The sequence below is a fragment of the Thamnophis sirtalis genome, unplaced genomic scaffold (genome assembly GCF_051295495.1).
Source record: "Thamnophis sirtalis isolate CommonGarterSnake01/CBP01778 unplaced genomic scaffold, rThaSir2_p1.2 scaffold_3, whole genome shotgun sequence".
NCBI lineage: Eukaryota > Metazoa > Chordata > Lepidosauria > Squamata > Natricidae > Thamnophis > Thamnophis sirtalis.
The window spans coordinates 113,582,709-113,602,036 of record NW_028261383.1 but is presented as its reverse complement, the minus strand read 5'-3'; the positions used below and the strand labels follow the sequence as shown (position 1 = coordinate 113,602,036).

Below are 19,328 nucleotides of genomic sequence, written 5' to 3'. Positions count from 1 at the left end.
CTAATCTTTTGTTCCTCTGTTGTTTGGGCAGTTTTTCTTTCTGCTCAGGTGGAAAAAAAACTTGTTTTCAATTCAATGATGTTGGACTGCATCAACTACCACACCAATTAGCAATTTGAATGTTGTTGGTAAACAAGTAATTGGCCTGTGGTTTCCTAATGTATCCCCTTTTGCTGGATCTTTCGTTATTAGTATGTTTTGCCAAATGTTAACCAATCTTCAATTTGACCTCCTTCAATATGTCAAAATTAGTGGGTACAGTCGAGTCAGATGTTTCAACCAAAAACCATGCAGATCATCCCCCTTACAGCTAACCAATTCTTGATCTTCCTTGTCCTGTTCTGAACCATTTCTGGTTTTTTTTTTTTAATTTCAAAAAAAATCTTAGCCACCTCCTTTATCCAGGCTGCATTCTTGTAGTATTTCTTTGAATTGTTTCAATAGCTGTGCCAGAACTACACCCTTCTCCTTTGCCAGGTATTGACTGGTTCGTTGTAATTCCTCCATTGATGCCCTAGTAGAAATGTTTCTGATCTGTCTGAAACTGGAGATTCTGTCTATAGTGTGCAATTCTGACTATAGTGTGCAATTTGAGCTTCCTATCTTGTTGAACTTCTTGACTGTAGCTATTACTTGCTGCTTTATTAGTTGTAGTAATTTCTTGATCTTCCTTGTTTCTAGATGACATTTATCAGCACGTAAGCTCCTTTTCACTTCCTGGTGCTTAGTCTTTAACAAGAGAAAGAGTACAGAGGTGCACAGTTGCTACTCCTATCTAATTCTTGGATCATTTTATTAATTTGGATATGTTTTCTACCAGGTAATGACCTAAGGAGGGGGAAAGTTAAGACAGAAGAATTAACCATTTTCATTAACACACTTGCAGGTCGACAGTCAGGATACCGATACTGATCAGTGAAGCAAAACGAATCCAATAGATTTAAAATACAGATAGGCAATGGAGGCAAAAGATCTCTTCCTAGAATAGTTTTCTACCAATCCATGGATTAATTATTCAGCAATAGGAATAGATCCTATGTCAGGCTGCAATGGGGTTATTGTTTTTTCTGCTAAAAATCAGTTCATATTTAGGGGAGGAAAAAAACAGGAAAATATTGGAGATCTTATTTGAAATGCACATTCTCCAAAATTAAGCTAATAGCACCCTCTGGTGTACAACAAAACGTCAACAATTAAAAGGCCTATAGTGGCTCTACAAAGCAATTCTCACTTGGCTTATACGTGAAATGTTCTGTTTGCTGACAAAAAGCACACCACTGTAGTAGTTAATTATCTCTTTTACTTAAATTATTCAAACCAGGGAAACTCAACAGAACTATATTAAACACTCAGTAGATGAAGGGTTTGAAAATAGAGAAATATATATACCCTTATCAAAATAAATTAAAAGTTTTTTGTCCATTTAGCTCATAAAAGATAATCTTAGCCTTTGTAACTTACCAAATGTTTCTTGCATTTTGGGTTTGATATTTATTTTACACTGGAATTTCTTATGTCATGCCTATGGAAACAATGCTGCAAGTTGTACAAAAATGGCAGCATGTACTCGCGAAGCAAATTTTTTAAAAAAGTTTTTGCACTCTGCAGACTTCCCAAAAACGGCCCATTTTTTGATAAAACGGGCCCATTTTTTTTTCTTCAAAAATGAGCATGCATAACCTTTAGGCGGCTTGTAGAGTGCTCCTAGGGGGTGAGCCCCCCAAAATGAGCAAAAAACAGCCCGTTTTTCATGAAAAAGGGCCTGCTTTTTCTAAAAAAAGGGGGCATGCATAGCCTTTAGGAAGCTCATAGAGTGCTCCTGGGGGCTGGGGGGGGGGAATTGAGCAAAAAACAGTCTATTTGTCACTCATTTTTGCCCTCCCGAGCCCCCAGGAGCACTCTGGAAGCCTCCTAAAGGCTATGCATGGCCATTTTGGTGAAGGGGGCGGGTTTTCGGGAGGCCAAAAATGCTGTATTCAGTGTATAAGACACACCCAGATTTTTCAGCCTCTTTTTTGAGGGAAAAAGGTGCGTCTTACACTCCAAAAAATACGGTAAGTGACAAGTGTATATCAGTCTTATAATATTGTTGTCTTATTCCCAGATAATTGCAGGCTAAATGAAGTTTCTTAATTTCAATTTGTAATTTTGCGATTTGAAAAAAAGGATTTTCTAATATTGTAATGCAGTTAAAATTAATCCTGAAATAGAGATACGGAGAAAAAAATTCTTATAGTCAGCAACATATAATAAAATATAAAAAGGCCAAGATTTCAACACATAGCTATTGTACTTAAAACCTAACATACAATTTTAAAACTATCCAAACTGAACCTTAATCAAAGCTGTCATATTTATCTTTAATTAAGACTCCTTAGTAGTAGTTATAAGAAGAAACACATTATGTACTAGTAAGGGGAAGAAAACATAGGTTTAAATGAACTTGCAATGAAGGAATAGAAATAATGGCACCTAATCAGGGCCAATATTTTCTGAAATCAACATGACATAGAATTGCTATAGGATTCCCATATCTTTCTAATCACTTTTAGAAATTGCTTGTCAATTGCTTTTCAGCCATTAGGAACTATAGATCAACAAATGTAAAAACACAGGGTGAGCTTCCTAGGTAAATACAAATTAAAGGATTTAATTTTTAAAATAAACCTCAAAAGGCTAATTAGAACTTCGATTTTCAACAAAGTTGAAAATCAAAGTCTAGATCTGAAATAAGATTCTGGAATTAATTATAAAAATAATTAATTAAGGGGGGAATGCTACACTGATCATACAAAAAAACCAGCTGATGTCTTAACAACTAAAAAGTTGCTTACAACATATTTTGTCTTAAGCTTCCAGCTGAGATTAACTCCTTATTCATTAACTTCAGAGTAAAATAAAAGCATTGAGAAATATATTTGATTTATGAACAATCCTTTTACCATTTGCATAGATTCACTCTAAATTTTCATGAGTACAATAACATGTTAAGATTTTTTGCAAGGTTTGTATGCATTTTCATAACAATTAAAAGAAACACTGTATAAACATGAAATAGAGAACTAGCCACAGAGGATTCTCTTGAAAATGTTTAACTGTGCCAGATGTGGAAGACCCAAAAACATCAGGATTTTATACTAGAAGGGTGAAAAATATCACAGAAGGCAATTACAAATCATTTCTGTATAGTCACCAGTAAAACTAACATATTCATGTAGTATTCAAGGAGACTTTAGCCTAATAGAGAAATGAGCACTTATAATCGTCTAGACTAGAAGAAGGTGGCCTCCAAATGTTTAAACTGTGATCTCTGAAATTCTTTATATTGGTCATGCTAGCTGTGGCTAATACAACTTAACAAATTTAGTCTAAATTTCTGGAGAACTCTAGATGGCCTATTTCTTTGATCTTTGTCTTCTTAGCAAATAGTTATGACAGGAGAAATAATATTATTCAAGGATAGTCTTTCCCAATCAAATCCAGATTTGCCCTCCAGGTTTTATGTCATTAAAGGTCCCATATGGCTGTTTGGAGAGCATGTGGCTGTAAGAGCCTGATTTGGGCTCTTTGTTATTAATAATGAAGGTTAAAATCAGGAAATTAATGAAAGAAAAAACTACAAACTGTCAGAAAATAAGCAATACTGCCAATTGATTTTGGGGAAAGTTATTATTCTCTACCAGCTCAAGGTATTGTGGAAGAGATATTAAATACTCAACTGCTCAATATTCAGACAGGGCCATTTGGAAAACTGCTGAGCTGAGCAGGCAATGCAAAGAGCCAATCTTAGTACCATTGCACTGCTAAGCATATATCCATTTACAAGACAGGTGCAAAGGCTGCTCTGACCTCAAGGCTGGAAAAATATACTGAGCTGTTCAGATCATCTCCAGATTGTAAAACTAATGTGCAAAAGTTGTATTGCAAACAACATTTAAAAGTTACAAAGTGTTCTTGGAAAAAGAAAATTATTGAAGCAATTCATACAAGGATCTTTTGTTCTTTAAAAACATTCCAAATACCTAAACAAATTTTAAACCATGCAACTGTGTCCAGGGCAGAACCCTCCTAGACAGGAACTGCGACTAGTAGTCATAGTATTAAAACAATATAGACAACCATTGAACGTGAATGTTATCATTCAGATTTACTTTGCAGTCTATACCAATATTTACTTAGATAAGTAATATTTAATTTTTAAATTCTTTTGTAGGACTATACAACACTATACAATACAGAGAAGACAGTAGGGAATGCAGAATGGGATATGTTCAACTGGGATATAAAGTGAATTGCTAAAGATTTAACAAGGATATCAGTTACAGTTATTACATACCTAGTAATCAGATGCAGCACAACAACCTAAATCTATTATATAATAAGACCCTCAATAAAATACAAAAGCCTTTTGGAAGGCTCCCCTACTCTACTTCCATAAATTAGTATATGTCCAGTAAATGGAAAATTGAGAATTTGTTTAGCAGAATCTACCAGAAAAAAATATATAAATCTACTCTGAAGGAAAATTAATCTAGATTGAAGAAAGAAAGCTATGTTAATTTAAAGTTCCTAAAAAGGTCCTGTGGCATTCAGGAGATAATACTCTTAATTATAAAAAAGTGCTGGTTATGTTTTTAAGACATATATCTGTTTATTTTTTGATCTTGGAAGCTGACGCAAAAAATATGAAGGTTCTGTAATATGTTTTTCAAGTACCATATCATGCATCAATTTTCAAGATAAAAGAGCAATCCTGAACTAAAATGTAGCAATCAATAGTTATGCTGTAACATTATATTCCCTGACCTATAATTATTAGGAATTGGGTCACAGAGGCTATGTCTTAAGCTTATAATAAATATAACACAGTTGCTTGTCTTAAAAGAGACAGGATAATTTAAGTACTTATGGTACTTTCTCCTCACTCCTTTGTCCTGTCAACCTCTATACGATCTTACTTAAATCAGTTATTAATATACTAACAACAGTTGTATACCATGTTGTGTATTAGTTTAAAATTTTGTTAGTTTGGGTTTTTTCAGTGGCTTATTAACCCAGAAAATAAATTCATTAAACTAGCCTAAGCATCTTGTCTGAACATAACAGGTGATATTAATTTGTATTACTAAATAAAATGCCCTTCTGTTCCATATTAGTTTTACTTTTAAGGAATCCAATCAATTGACATCCACTATCATAAATATCTGTAGTATTTTCCTTCAGTGACTAGTCATATGAAAAAAGACATAAACAGTTATAAAAACTTAAAATTAAGACAATACTTTCCTGCATAAAGTAATCAAACCTATGAGAAATTCTGCAAATCTTCGGAAAATGTTAAGGTTCCAGTTCAATGATATATTAAAAGAAGTATTAAGTTTAATATTCATTAACATAAAGCAATGTAACACATAATTAACTTTGTACAAAGATGAATTAATTGTAAGGTTTGTAATACTTGTTTAACTGAACAAGCCAAAACATTTAACATATCAAAGCTGCCTTGCACAATGACTTTTAGGTTCTCTTGAGTAATCATAATCACCGAAAGCAAATAGAAAAGACAAGAAGTCTGTTAAAGAAACAGCAGAAAGATTTGGAGATTAAACAAAAACTAGATACACTTAAAGTATAGTATGTATAGAAAACTACACTTACAAAATAATTATAAGTTATTTTAAAATTAAGATTTCTAAAGATGGGTATGTTGGGAAAGACTGAAGACAAAAGGAGAAGACAGTGGCAGAGGATGAGATGGATAATGTATGCACAAATGTGAATTTTGCAAATTCCAGGAAACAATGGAGGGGCATGTTATGGTCCATGGTATTGTGAAGAGTTGGACATGACTTACGACTGAACAAGAAATGTGGCTATTCAATTTGACCCTTCACTACTACTACTACTACTACTACTACTACTACTACTACTACTCATTGAACATCACCCTCCAGACATATCAGATATGAGCATTTTTATGTTTTTGGAAAATGGAAAGGCACATCGAAGAATATATGCAGAAAGGCACTGTTTCCATGTCAATCTCAGAGCAATAGGGACTAGGTATTGCAAACTATCTGCAAGAACTTGATGGGATTTCACCACAGCCTGAGACAAAAAAAAACAAAAAACCCAAACTCCATTCACTTGGACATAGCCAATTTTCTATCAAATGAAGCTTGGTCAAAGGTCTTTGTTTTTTTTTAACTAACAGGTGCCACCGTCTGAACAAGTCTGAAAACCTTCAATTTGGAAAGCTTCTCTTCCCCAAAGAAAATTCAGAATACATGGAAACAAGCAAGATCAGACACAGCAATCTGTTCTACCTAGGCTACAAGAAAAAGAGGGGAGCTGCAATCAGTACAAGGAAAGATGAAGTTATCGCCCTTAAGAGAGAATAGAACAGGCGGGAGATAGCAGAGCTAAAATACTCCCAAAAGATACAAAAAATGTGGCGAGTTTTTGAAGGCTTCTTCACAAAGCAGCAGAAGCAGCCTGCGGGGGCTGAGATGGACCACTTCCCCTCAGAAGCACAGAGGACAGAGAACGGCCACCCCACACTTCAAACTCGATTAAAAGCCCCATCCTCGTTCCCACCAACTCCCAGCGCATGGTTGTTCAAGATACTACACATGCGTACTTTCCCTCTCGCGCTTTCTACAAAACAGAATCCCACGCGTGCGTGGTACCCACCATCTCCCTCAGGTCAGAGACCGAGGACCTGGTTCTCCTCCCCTCCGACCGTTGACCGGTGGCCGCTGCCGCACGACCTCCTTCCCCCCATCCCCGTCGGCCCACGCGATGCCCTCGGACTCCAACGGCTCCCCCTCACCTCATAGTACTTCATAGCTCCGCGCTCGTTTTCGCTCCCGTGGCGTAAAGCACCCTTTCCCCTCACGTGACACGCTCTAACTTCGTTGAAGGGGGGGCGCGGCGCGAAGAATTATAAGGCGAATCACGGGGAACTCTTATCTCGGACGATCAGCCAATTACATGGTAGCAGCTACCCCTTCCCGCCTACGTGCCCACCTCCAAACGTCACCATGGCAACTTGTAGCGCGTGACCACGCCTGACCCAATCCAGTGGCCAAAGGGTAGAAGTGGCAACCCGTCGAAGCAATCATCACATCCGAGAATGTCGCCTTGATCCAATCACGAAGCTGCAAACAAATATAGATGACCTTCGAAGCGTTGCCGCAGGTGATGCGGTGGGAGCTGAAAAAAGATTCCGAGGGCAAAGGTCCCCATGCGCGCTTTCTTACCTGAGAGCAGCAGCTGTTAAGAGTCCGTTGGAAGTTCCTTCAGAGTCGGCCGCAAGCGAGCTCAAATGATCGGCATGAGAACGGTTAGTTCCGTTCCTGTCGGTCGAAAGTGTGGCTGCTGTGTAGAGTTGCTCCACATCACTTTTACACTGGAGTAAGTCTCAATAGAACGAACCGTGTCTATGTTCCAGTTCAGTAACTATCAAATTAGTTCGTAGCCTGTCGGTCGGGCTCGATTCCTGGCGGTTCCGTGTACAAGTACTTGGCCTCATTTTGGTAACAAGTCATTTTCTTCCAGGAGTTCCAGTAACTTCTTCCATTCCATCTCACCCAAACCCATAATTCGAAGGGATCCATTTTTTTCCCTCAGTGAAAACTTCTTTTCAGAGCCCACCTTTTCACAGTCCTGTATTGCCATTGGACTATTAATTTAACCATTCTGACCTACCTTGTTGTAAATAAAGGCTGATCCTAGGTTTGTGTGTGTCACCACTTTCCTTCCAAGAATTTGCTCCCTCTTCGCTTTATCCGTTCTTTAACCCAAGTGAGCAAAATTATTTCCCACCTTAATTTCTGCATTAAGTTTACATTCAGAAAGAGTGGAGGTTGGCATTAGTTTTGTCTTCTTGGTGTTTATCATTAACTTAGATTTTTTTTCCCTTTCCCCTCTTTATTTTCATGAACAACTCTGCTGAATACTTCCAACTTCTAAATTGTGTTGTCAGGTTATTTTAAAATTTTTGGATGCCCAGGTTTGATTCTGTCATATCTTTGAGTTCTGCCATCCTTAAATTATATTCATTTTATAAGTCCAATATGCAACAGACTACTGCAGTGCATTCTACATGGGGCTGCTCTTGAAGAACATCTGCAAGTCTCCACTGGTACAGAATGCAGCTGCACGGGTAGTAAAGGGTGTCAGATATCCAACATATATAACATCATTTTTTTGTGAATTGTATTGCTTGTCAGAGTGTTCCCAGGTACAATTCAAGGAGCTGGTTTATCATCTTCAAAGCCCTCCAAGGCTTAGAGGTGAGTTACTTTAGGGTCTTTCTAGGGTCACAAGTGTGTTAAGGGACTTGTTTCCTGGGTGTATTACCATCCATAGTAATAGTTTTACAATAGCATTGTATATATTTACTTTCATTTTATGTTTTATAATATTCACCAACCAGTGTTATCTGGGGTGGCTATAGCAATCAAATAGCAATTGTATCCACATCTTACCTTTTTCTTGTTCTGCACTGCTGCAAATTTTAAGTTCAGTTCTTACTCTTCCATTTCCATATTGTAAACTTTCAGAAGAAAATCCATTGCTTTGACAACCATTAATCTTACTGTATTGCAGGGTCTAGAATGATCTACATAGACAAAGGTTTTGCTATAAATTGTTAAAGGTAAATGCTGTATTCTCATGATCTCTTTATTCATGTTATGGTAACTCTTTGATTTCATGTCCCTTTGCCTTTTCTGAAAAATGTCGATTTGTTTGATATTTCTCTTATCTATGTACATTTCTATTTGTAAGGTCATGAACCAATTTTGTCTTGCATAGAGAATTCTGTTTTCCGGGTGATATCTTACTGACATCTTATTAAAAGGTTAAAGGGGAAACTACCTAAATGTTAATTAGCAGCTTTCCCAATGATTCTATTGTCTTGTCATTACATGCAGTCATATGGTGATGAAATTGTTTAAAATGATGCCTGGGAAAATCCTCTCATCTAAGAATATGGGCAAGCAGGAACTAGTACAAAAATCCACCTGGTGATTCATACATACCCAGAGCTAGGAATGGCCCAATAGAATTTTGTGTGCCACTCCCATCTATTTTCATATTTAGTGAGCATCAGAAAACTGACATAATTGTCAAATAAAATAATATTAGTTTTTCACTTATTGAAAGTTGATGTTGTTACATTATTTTATTAATTTGCTAATTTACTTGCATGTCCCCTCCAATGATGTCTGATTCTGAATAGCTTATAGATTTCCAAACATTACAACTAAACATTGTAATACTGTAAACCTAAAAGCAACCATTAGACCACTGTCATCTGCAGAGAGTAAAATGGTTCCCTCAGCTCCAAAGGACCATTGAAATAGCCAAGTCTTAATGCCACTGCAAAGAACTAAGAGGGTCAGAGCCTGACTATAACACTGTTCCAGAGAAGAGACACATTCTGGTGAGAGAGGAGTTCCCTGAGGATGGGCTCCAGCAAGAGTCTGAAAGCTCTTGCTGGAGCAAGAGACTAAACCTCTGCTCCCGGTGACAACCCAGATTGGATCCTGCAAGAGACATAGTGACTGAGAGGCCTAACCCAAGATTCTACAAATAACATGTACAAACAGGACACAGAAGGATCCTTTTCTTTTAGTTGCTGATGCATGTGGAGAGGCCTTTGCAGAAAACAATCTTACAAATACTGCCCCAGTTCTTTCACAAGAGCAATCAATGTAGATTTACAGTATTTTTGGACTATAAGACGCTGCAGACTATAAAATGCACATTAACTTTAGAGGAGGAAAACGAGAAAAAAAATCTGCCTACGCTCGCCTCTTCTGCGGCATGCTCGCCACTGCAGCCCATTTGCCATTGATAGGCAGTGGCAGCAATGCCCACTGCCTAGAATAGCCGATTGGTGCTACACCAACCCCCTGCCACGCCCTGCCGCCACAATATTCGCTGTATAAGACACACAGACATTTCCACCCACTTTGGGAGGGGGGGATGTGTCTTATAGTCTGAAAAATATGGTAGATCCATGCCTGTGTTCAGCCTGAACCATGACTGAAAAAAGTTCAGAGAATCCATTTCTTCAGAGCTCCCTGCAACTGCAGCTCTCAACCTTCTCTGAAAAAAGAAAGTTAGATTTTGATAGTTTCTTAAAGAGTAGCTGAAGGAGAAACAAAGGAAGTCACACACAGATGAGGAGCTGACACCATTAGCAACTAGTAGGAGATTGCAAACAAAATTGCATTGTCAGATAAAAATACAATACTGAATTGTCAAGATAATCGACTAATTATGACTTGCCACTAGGGAGAATACAAGTCAATTGGTTTTATTCACTTCAACTGGATGAATCTACAATGTACAAAAAACCTTTTAAATATCATCCACTTTTGTAATATCAAAATAATTTCAGAGACAAATACATAAGGATTTTCTCTTTTGTATTGCAGGAATGACCAAGAAAGAATTTGGTTTTTTGAATATAGTACTCTTTAACTAATATGAGATGACAGGAAGCAAGATCAAGAAGACTTAATTCTATTTTGTAAAACATCTGCAGCTCCCAATTCCCTACCCCACCCCTACCCCCATGTAGTATAGCAGCATGGGAAATGTGGGAAAGGATCATGAAATGAGTACAGAGCAATCTTTTGATGGCTTGCAGAAGGAGGAGGAGCGTCTCATTAATTTTAGCTCCTTTCCTTAATCCTCTTTCCTTAACAAATGTCATTCATGCATACTAAGATCAGAAAGCTATTTAAAGCACACATAGTATAGATTCTAGAAACAGGTGAAGGACTGATGAAGAAAAATAATATAAATGCCAAAATTGTGTCTTTAGAATTCTTGTTTAGAATTCTTGTTCTCCCCATCCCAAAACTGCAAAGAGCAAAAAAAAATCTAAGAAAGCACTGTATTTTAAATTAGGAATTAAAAACTTTCATATGAAAGAGCTACTGTTGCTTCAGATCAATGTAATAAATAGGTTTATAATGAATAGGTTTCCAGTGTTTGTGTGTGTGTGAAGGGGGGGGGGAGTTTGCACATCATTCTGAACCATACTTGTTTGTTCACAAACAAACAAATTTCAATGAACTCCAATTGGCTGGCATCACAGAACACAGCAACCTATAATAGATTTGCTTAGTTTTAGCTTAGTGTTTTGTATGAACCCATTGTCTCCTTATATCACCCCAACTCACTAAAAAAACCTTTGTTGCAAAAAAATCTCTATATCTTGTAGATTAATAACTAGACAACCCATGCTCCGCTGTATTATTTCAGAGATATTTCCTTACCAGATCCTTCAATGTCTTCAATAATGACAAAACTTCTAATGAAAAACTGAATATATTCAGAGATGTATCTGCCTTGAAAATAACTCTTATTGAATTATATAGCACAGTAAAACATCAACCCAGAAAATGTTTTTATGATAATATTTATGACATAAAATGTTTTATAAAATTTGCCAGATTTCAGTTCCATACGAGTCATGGGTCCTGGATTTTGGATGCATTCTCTGAGGACTTGGTTTAAAAAGTTTTGTTCTGTTGTGTTGCTTTGCCCAGTTAAAGGTTACAGGAACTAGAGTTTTAGAAGAGTATAAATTTCTCAGTGTGATTAAGAAATTAGGATGACAGGGCTTGACTATAGGTTATACCACAGCTGTGACTTTAGGCTGCTCAACTCACAAGACAACTGCAAAAACATCTGTTTCATGAGGAGCCACCATCCAGAGTATAAGTGGATTATCTGACAATCTCTCTTTGATCCAGAGAGATTTTGCAGGCAAGCATCTCTCTAGTGTCTCTATATATCTTCAGAGACGTCATTCTGTCATAATTCTTCAGCTCTTTGACTGAACACATTCTTTTTTAGTCAATTTCAGAAATTGCTTGTTTACTGCTTTTCAACTATTAGGAACCTTTCAATAAGTATGAAAACATAATCTAAGTTTCCTTCAATCCTTAGTGAAATAAACTTTAAATAGAAGTACAATGACTTAAAAAAAGGAGGGCTGAAATAAACAGTAAAAGAATGTTTAGAACTTGGAAAATTACAAACAGGATAAGGGACCAGATGATTCAAAATAAGATTTTGGAATTAATTATAAAAGGCATTCGATGAGAAATGCTTTTCTTTTTAATTCCTTATTTTTAAATGATAAAATGGGATTTTGAAGGTTGAACACTGAGGGAGTTGGAAGGAACTGAAGATTGCAATTAAATGTATTAACATTGGACATACTGGGGAATATTTTGAACAACAGGCCCAAAATTAATTTTCAATATCTGCCTCATATTTAAAAAATGTCACAGAAAAGGTACAGTTTTTACTGGACAAGACTGATGTGAAGATGGATTTTAAAATGACAGGCTACAAGAATTATATGGAAAAAGAGACTACACTGAACATACAAAAAAATCAGCTGCTATCTTAATAATGAAAAGGGATATTCAGATAACAAACCAAGAGAGTAACCTGGGCAATTTTCCCATACTGGATTTACTAAAGATGCTTGTTAAAATAGTGAAAAGTTTTGTGAGATGGGAAAAAGAAAAAAATGAAAACAAATCATGTTCTAGGACATTACTTGAATGAACTAAAGATTTAAATAAAAAAAGGAATATAAAATTGTTTTGGTTGAAATATATATTGTCATCTGTGATAACCTTTAATGGACTTCTGCTAAGCAGGACTAAAATGATGAGGTTATAAGGATTTGTTTGTAGATGAAAGGGATGTGGAGGAGAAAAATCCTTTGTTGTATTTTAAGAGAAGGCGATAAATTACTTAAATTATTTATACTTATGCTGAAATAAGGAAGTCATTTCTTTATAAATGTTTTTTCTTTACCATATTTCTTTTTTTTTATTTTTTTTTCTACTTTTTCACTTTCTTTTTCTTTCCTAATCTTGATTTTTAATACCTTTATTTATTTTAATTTTTGTGCCCTTGTAGTTCTGTCTGTCTGTTGAAATTATAATATAAAATACAAATGAAAACAAAAATAATAGAAAAATGGGGAAGGAAAAAGATGGGGAAAAATAAATATGGGTTAAGAAAAAAAAGAAGATAAGATCCAACATTTTTTCAGCATAGTAGAATAAAAATAATAAAATTCAGCCTCAACATTTTACTTTTACATACTTAGTATATAATAGCCATTTCTGTAACAACAATCCTATCTAATCAGTAAATCCCAAAGTCAGAATTTTATTTTTTTTCTGTCTCAAGCTCAAAGTCTAGAAAGTTCCTTGTCCAGTAGTCTTACAATATTGGTCCCAATATTTCTTTGCTTACAAGTCAAACCAAAGATGATAACAAGTTGTAATTTATCATTGTTGTAATTTTTAATATTGCTATTAAAAATAAAAATTGTATTGGGTTTTGAGATAGCTCTATATAATCAGATATTATTAGCAGTTTATTTTTACTTCACATGATACACATCTTTTTAAAGTTTACAGGGGATATCAGCAAAAATAAATAGCATAACAGGAAGCAGTATTGGAGACAGTTTTAACACACTGCACTTGCAGACCTGGCAGCTGCACCAGCAGAGTTGGAGAAGAGGCCGAATCTGCCCATTTACAAAAAATGTTCATCGATCCCTACACAATATGCTAAAAACCACTGAAATCCCAGTAAATTGCTCCTGGGAGATCATTCCGATTGTGATGAAGCAATGAGTTAAATCAGTGATTCATATGTCAGATCATGCCATCATGGTTTGGATGGCTTACTGGATGCTTAGCATGTTGTGTGAATCCTGCTGTTAAATGTATAGATTTGACTTGGCATATTTTAAAATCTTAGCAATTTATAGATTATCCAGTAAGCCATGGTTAGACAACCCGCATTTAGTACACTGAATAAACCTAATCCTTGTTAAGCATATTAATCATATGTATTTTTAATAAATATGCATGTGATGGTATTCTAAAATTAATGGCTGTGTATTCACAGCGAAGGGTCAAAAAAGTAGGGCTTGTGACTGTGACCATGTAGTTTGAAGCCTCGATGCATTTCAATATGTGCTATACACATTACAGGTATTTAAAAAAAGCCATGAGAATCCAATCACATCTATCCCCTTTACTTTTTATGATAGCCCCCTATATTCACACTTTTATGTAATGCTGCTGATTTTTCATAGTGAGATTATATATATATATATATATATATATATATATATATATATATGTATGTATGTATGTATGTATGTATGTATGTATGTATGTATGTATGTATGTATGTATGTATGTAATATTTGTGCTGATAAATAAATAAAGGGAGACTAGTATAGATCTATTTCAAGCTATTTAGCTCTCATCAGCTAGCCATACCCTTGCTGGGAATCGAACCTGTGCTCTATTGCCTCTTAGGCAGATGTGTTAACCATTGAGCTACAGAGCTTGACTCCTTATCAGCCAGGCCAGGGTGAAAGGTATATATTTAAAGTCACAACCCCTGGTATGCCCAAATATGGGAGGAAGATCACACTTCCATTCTCTGTCCTTCGGCTCGTCACAAGAGACCATCCAGATAGAAACCCAATATTTTTTACTGTTGCCTTTTTGTTACATTTGTTATATTTGTGCTGATAAATAAATAAAGGGAGACTAGTATAGATCTATTTAAAGATAGATCTAGCTAAATAGATACATACATACATACATACACACACACACACACACACACACACACACACACCTCTACTAGATTTCAGTCTTGTTCATCTAGTTTGTTGAAGCATTGTAAACAAATTTCTATGTTAAATGAATACCTCAGCAAGTTATTTTCTTCCTACTTCACCTTTAGATTCACAGGAATAGCACAATAACTTATTCCATGTGGGAGAATTCCTATTCCTTATTTTGCTTTGTAATTTTTTTTTGCTTTGTATTTTGCTCTTTTGCTTATTTCAATTCTCCTAGATGCTGCTTGGAGTGTCCAAGCATGGGTTAACTTCAGCTTGCTGCCCAACGACTGAGTTTAAATCTTTAGTGTAGCCACAACTCCAGTTCCCCCTGGAGGTCAGTTTGAAAAACTCAGTTGCTCTAAAACAGTGGTTCTCAACCTGTGGGTCGTGACCCCTTTGGGGGTCGAATGACCCTTTCACAGGGGTCACCTAAGACCATCAGAAAACACATATTTTCAATGGTCTTAGGAACCAAAAAACCTGCGTGCCAGTGTTTGGAGCCAGAGGAGCAGCGGTGGGGGAGGGCGCTGCCTTGTGAAAGGAGCAGTGACACGAGGACAGCCGGCGCCCAGCCAATTGCAACACGAGAGGCACCTGCGGGCGGATCAGACGGCTGCATTGGACAAGGCGAGGGGAGAGAATGGAGTGCATGGGTGCCGGCGAGGCAGCGCCCTGAGAGGGAAAAAAATAAAGCACTACATCTTTTAAGTTTTAAGCTTCCATGCTTAGAATAGAATGGAATGGAATAGGAAAATGGAATGGGAATGGGAATAGGAATGAAATAGGAATAGAATAGAATGAAATAGGAATAGAATGAAATAGAAATAGAAATGTTTATTGGTGAAGTGTGATAAGACACAAGGAATTTGTCCCCAGTGCACCAAATCACAGTGTATGTATAAACAGCAAGAATAGGTCATAGGTCATAATAATAGTTACAATCATTAGTTACAAACAACAATTGATAAATCATAAACAACCAGTAGGACAAAATGAAAAATAGGAGGGAATATCCAACCTAGTACTGTATTTCTCTTTGACCCATTTTTTTTACTGTCTTCTCTTTTTTTTTTTTTTTTTTTTTGTTACCAACTGAAATGTTTCATGGACTTTAGGTTAGAGGTTACATTATATTATATTATGTTTATTATGTTATAAATATATATTATTTTCATTAGCAAACCATTTCACAATATATAGTTACATATTGTTTTTGTGATTAATCACTATGCTTTAATTATGTTCAATTTGTAATAATGAAAATGCATCCTGCATATCAGATATTTACATTACGATTCATAACAGCAAAATTACAGTTACAAAGTAGCAACAAAAATAATTTTATGGTTAGGGGTCACCACAACATGAGGAACTGTATTAAAGGGTCACGGCATTGGAAAGGTTGAGAACCACTGCCCTAAAAGGACGCATTGGAGAGTTTCAGTCCTGGGACAGCAAGCTGGACTCTCAAAATTAGATAGTATAGATTTTTCTTATTTCTGTTGTTTACTGTATAGCCTTAGATAGTATTAGGTTTTGTTATTTTCCATTTAGTTTCTTCACTTCCCTCACGCATGGATCAGGCAGCTAGGAACGAAACAGCCTTCTGCAATCACACACGAAACAGCCTTCTGCAATCACACACGGTTGAGGCTTCACTGGGAGGCTCGCCAGCAGCCGCTGGCAAGCTCAAGGGCAAGGTAGGAAGATCAGGACCCCATGTGAGCTGTCAGAGGACTCTCTGTAGCCCCGAAGGTTCTCTGAGCCTCCCGGATTGCCGACAGCAGCCCTGGTGCTGTTCCATGCTTGTGGTGGCCATTTTGGAACAGTAAAAGCGCACTTTTAAAATCAAGCCGCTTTTCACAGTGTCGCAGCCTGGTTCTTTGCAGATCGCTGCTGGGAGGAGTGTTAATCGTGTGGCCTCGTTCTGGCTTGCCAGGCTGGCCTCCCCCTCCCCAGGAAGAACAAATTAGCGGCAACAGGGAGTTTGGCCTTCCCAGGTCATTCCCTGCTTTTCTAACAGCACTGATCTGTGGGCGCCCAGGAACCTTCCAATTTGGCGCCAAAACTTCATTGCTGCATTCCCTGCCTGGGCCATTGACTCAGCTCTCCAATTCAACTGGGGCCCAACTTTCATCTGCTCAGGTGACCTCCTTGCATAACAAGGGCTGGGACTGGAAGTTCAAAGATGGCCAGCAAGACTGTAGACAAATCTAAGGATAAGGCAAGGCCTCCCAGCAAGCACAGCAGACCCAATCCTACAGTTAAGGGTTTCAGTGCAGCATGCCTTACAAAGCGCAAACACCCAAAACCAAAGGTGTCCAGGGCAGAAGAGAGGCTGGCAGAGAGGCACCAGAGAGGCCTAGAAAAGCAATTCCAGAGGGCTCAGGGTATCCACGAGCCCGACAAGGAACTCCCTCCACCTGCTGAAGTTCCTCCTGTCCCCGCCATCTTGAATCCTCCCCTAGAGTAGGCTCCATCTTTAATGGAGGAGGGAGACTTTGGGTTCTCCCCAAATCCCTCTAGGGCATCTCCCAGGTCCCTAGCCTCATCTCTGGAGGAGGAGTACAGGGATGAAGTCAGCTCTCTGCTGGAGAAGGAACTCCCTCCTCCCAGCCCAGGTTCTAGGCCTGCGCCTCAGAATCAAGATCCCACTGCTGATTTGTCCCCAGCAATGAGGGAGATGGTTGCAAAGGCCATGTCTCAGGGTATCACGGATGGCATCCAGCAACTGGGACTCACATTGCCTCTTCCAGGCCGGGCCAGAGCCAAGGCGAGGGCCCCTCCCTCCCAAGGCCAATCGGGCGGGGTCTCCCCCCAGCCTCCTCGGCTGTCAGCAAAGCATCTGACACTGAGGAGGAGATTCAGGATGCGCCTGACTTGTCAGAAGATGAGAATCCAACCCCGATATTCCTGCATTTTCTGGGCTGTTCAAGCCCTCTAGGTTTCAAGCCATTCTTACCAAGGCTAGGGTTCATCCATTCAGATAGGACTTCCCGCCCAATCGGATATAACTTCCTCTGACCAGGGCAATAGTGCGCCGGCCAGATCTCAGGATCCAGGTGCAGGCCTTTTCAAGGAGACCACCTCTCTTCAGGATTTGGTGCTCCCCAACTCTTCCTGGATGTTGTCCAGCGCCAATGAGGTCAGCCAGGGTCAATGGCTAATCCCAGTGGAGTGGATAAGAAGCTTTACTCAGTGGAGGCTGGCATGGATGATCTCCTGAAGCTTCCTCAAGTAGATGAGCCCATAGTGGTCCTAACCTCGAACTCAGTTTTCCAGCTGATCAAGTCCAAGGACAACCCCAAGGTCCTGCCAGCTGTCACCAAGAAGCCGGACCATAAGGGTCATCAGTTCTTTTGCAAGCAGTCCTTTTGGTGTGCAAATGCCCCGTCTACCTCTGGGAGGTACACTAGGCCTTATACTCAGTCGCAGGACCGCTCCCAGGAAAGGTCTTCCTTCAGAGATAGGAATAGACAGCAGGGGAACTGCAGGACATTTCGAGGAAGGTTTTCCAAATATTCCTTTCGACGGTCCAAGTGACTGTCACCGGACCCCTCCCATTGGGGGCAGGCTACAGCTATATGCCAACCAGTGGGAGGAGACAACGATGGACATTTGGATTCGGAACACGGTTCGGTACGGTCTGACCCTAGAATTCCTCTCGATGCCCCACGGACATTTGTCTGCTATCCTCTTCCAAAATCATCCCTCAAGCACCAGCTGATGCAGCCAGAGATCAGACCTTTGCTGGACATAGCGGCCATAGAGCAGATATTCCCAGGTCAGGAGGGCAGAGGACTTTACTCAATCCTCTTCCTAGCCCCCAAGGCATCATGTGTTTGTGTGACAGAGAGAGCAATACTGCTCAAGAAACTCAACATCCATCTAGCATATTCCAAACCATACTGAGTTGCATCGATCGACCTTAAGGAGGCACACCTGCACATTCCCATTCACCTAGTGCATCGCAGATTCTTGAGGTTCCAGTATGCAGACCATCATTACCAATACAAGGCTCTTCCCTTCGACCTCTCATCGGCCCCAAGGACATTTACAAAACTTCTGGCCGTAGTCGCAGCACATCTTCGATCTCGTCCTGTACGACTCGTCTGCTACCAGGACAATATTCTCCTCCTGTTGCCGTTGATTCCACAAGCACATCGACATCCAGAAAAGTGTCACCTGACCCCAACCTCCAGAATTCAGCATCTGGGCACGGTGATCAACTCCAGCACCTGCAAGGTCTTTCTCATGCAGCAGCGAACAGACAGCATTATCTCCCTTGTGTGACAAATCAGGACATCCAGGTCAGCCTCTATCGTGACTCTATTCCAACTATTGGGAAAACTGATCTCATGCATTGCGGTAGTTCCCTAGGCCCGACTGCATGCATGGGAACTTCAATGGTTCCTACTTCCAGTTCAACAATGCAAAGCCAGCAACTCCAAGAGAGTAGTGAACATACCTCCGAGAGTCATCCGGTCGCTCAGTTGGTGGCAGTCGCCGGCGCTGAAAAAGGGCTTCCTTTTCAAGGAGCCGCAGCACCTGGTTCACCCACAAAAGGCGAACGACAAAAGCGCGCCTGACTAAACCGCAGTGACAAAACTGCGAGTTC

General features: G+C 38.7%; 2 protein-coding genes across 3 annotated transcripts in view; one reads left to right on the top strand and one right to left on the bottom strand.

Moving 5' to 3' along the window:
• Window positions 1-6,977, bottom strand: part of TECR (trans-2,3-enoyl-CoA reductase) — a 41,576-nt gene extending 34,599 nt beyond the window's left edge. The window contains exon 1 of the mRNA XM_014059026.2: window positions 6,833-6,977. Coding sequence (XP_013914501.2) covers window positions 6,833-6,847 — 15 coding nt within the window. The 5' untranslated portion in view covers window positions 6,848-6,977. The remainder of the gene's footprint in view (window positions 1-6,832) is intronic.
• Window positions 1-19,328, top strand: part of DNAJB1 (DnaJ heat shock protein family (Hsp40) member B1) — a 53,401-nt gene that overhangs the window by 7,952 nt on the left and 26,121 nt on the right. The window lies entirely within an intron of this gene.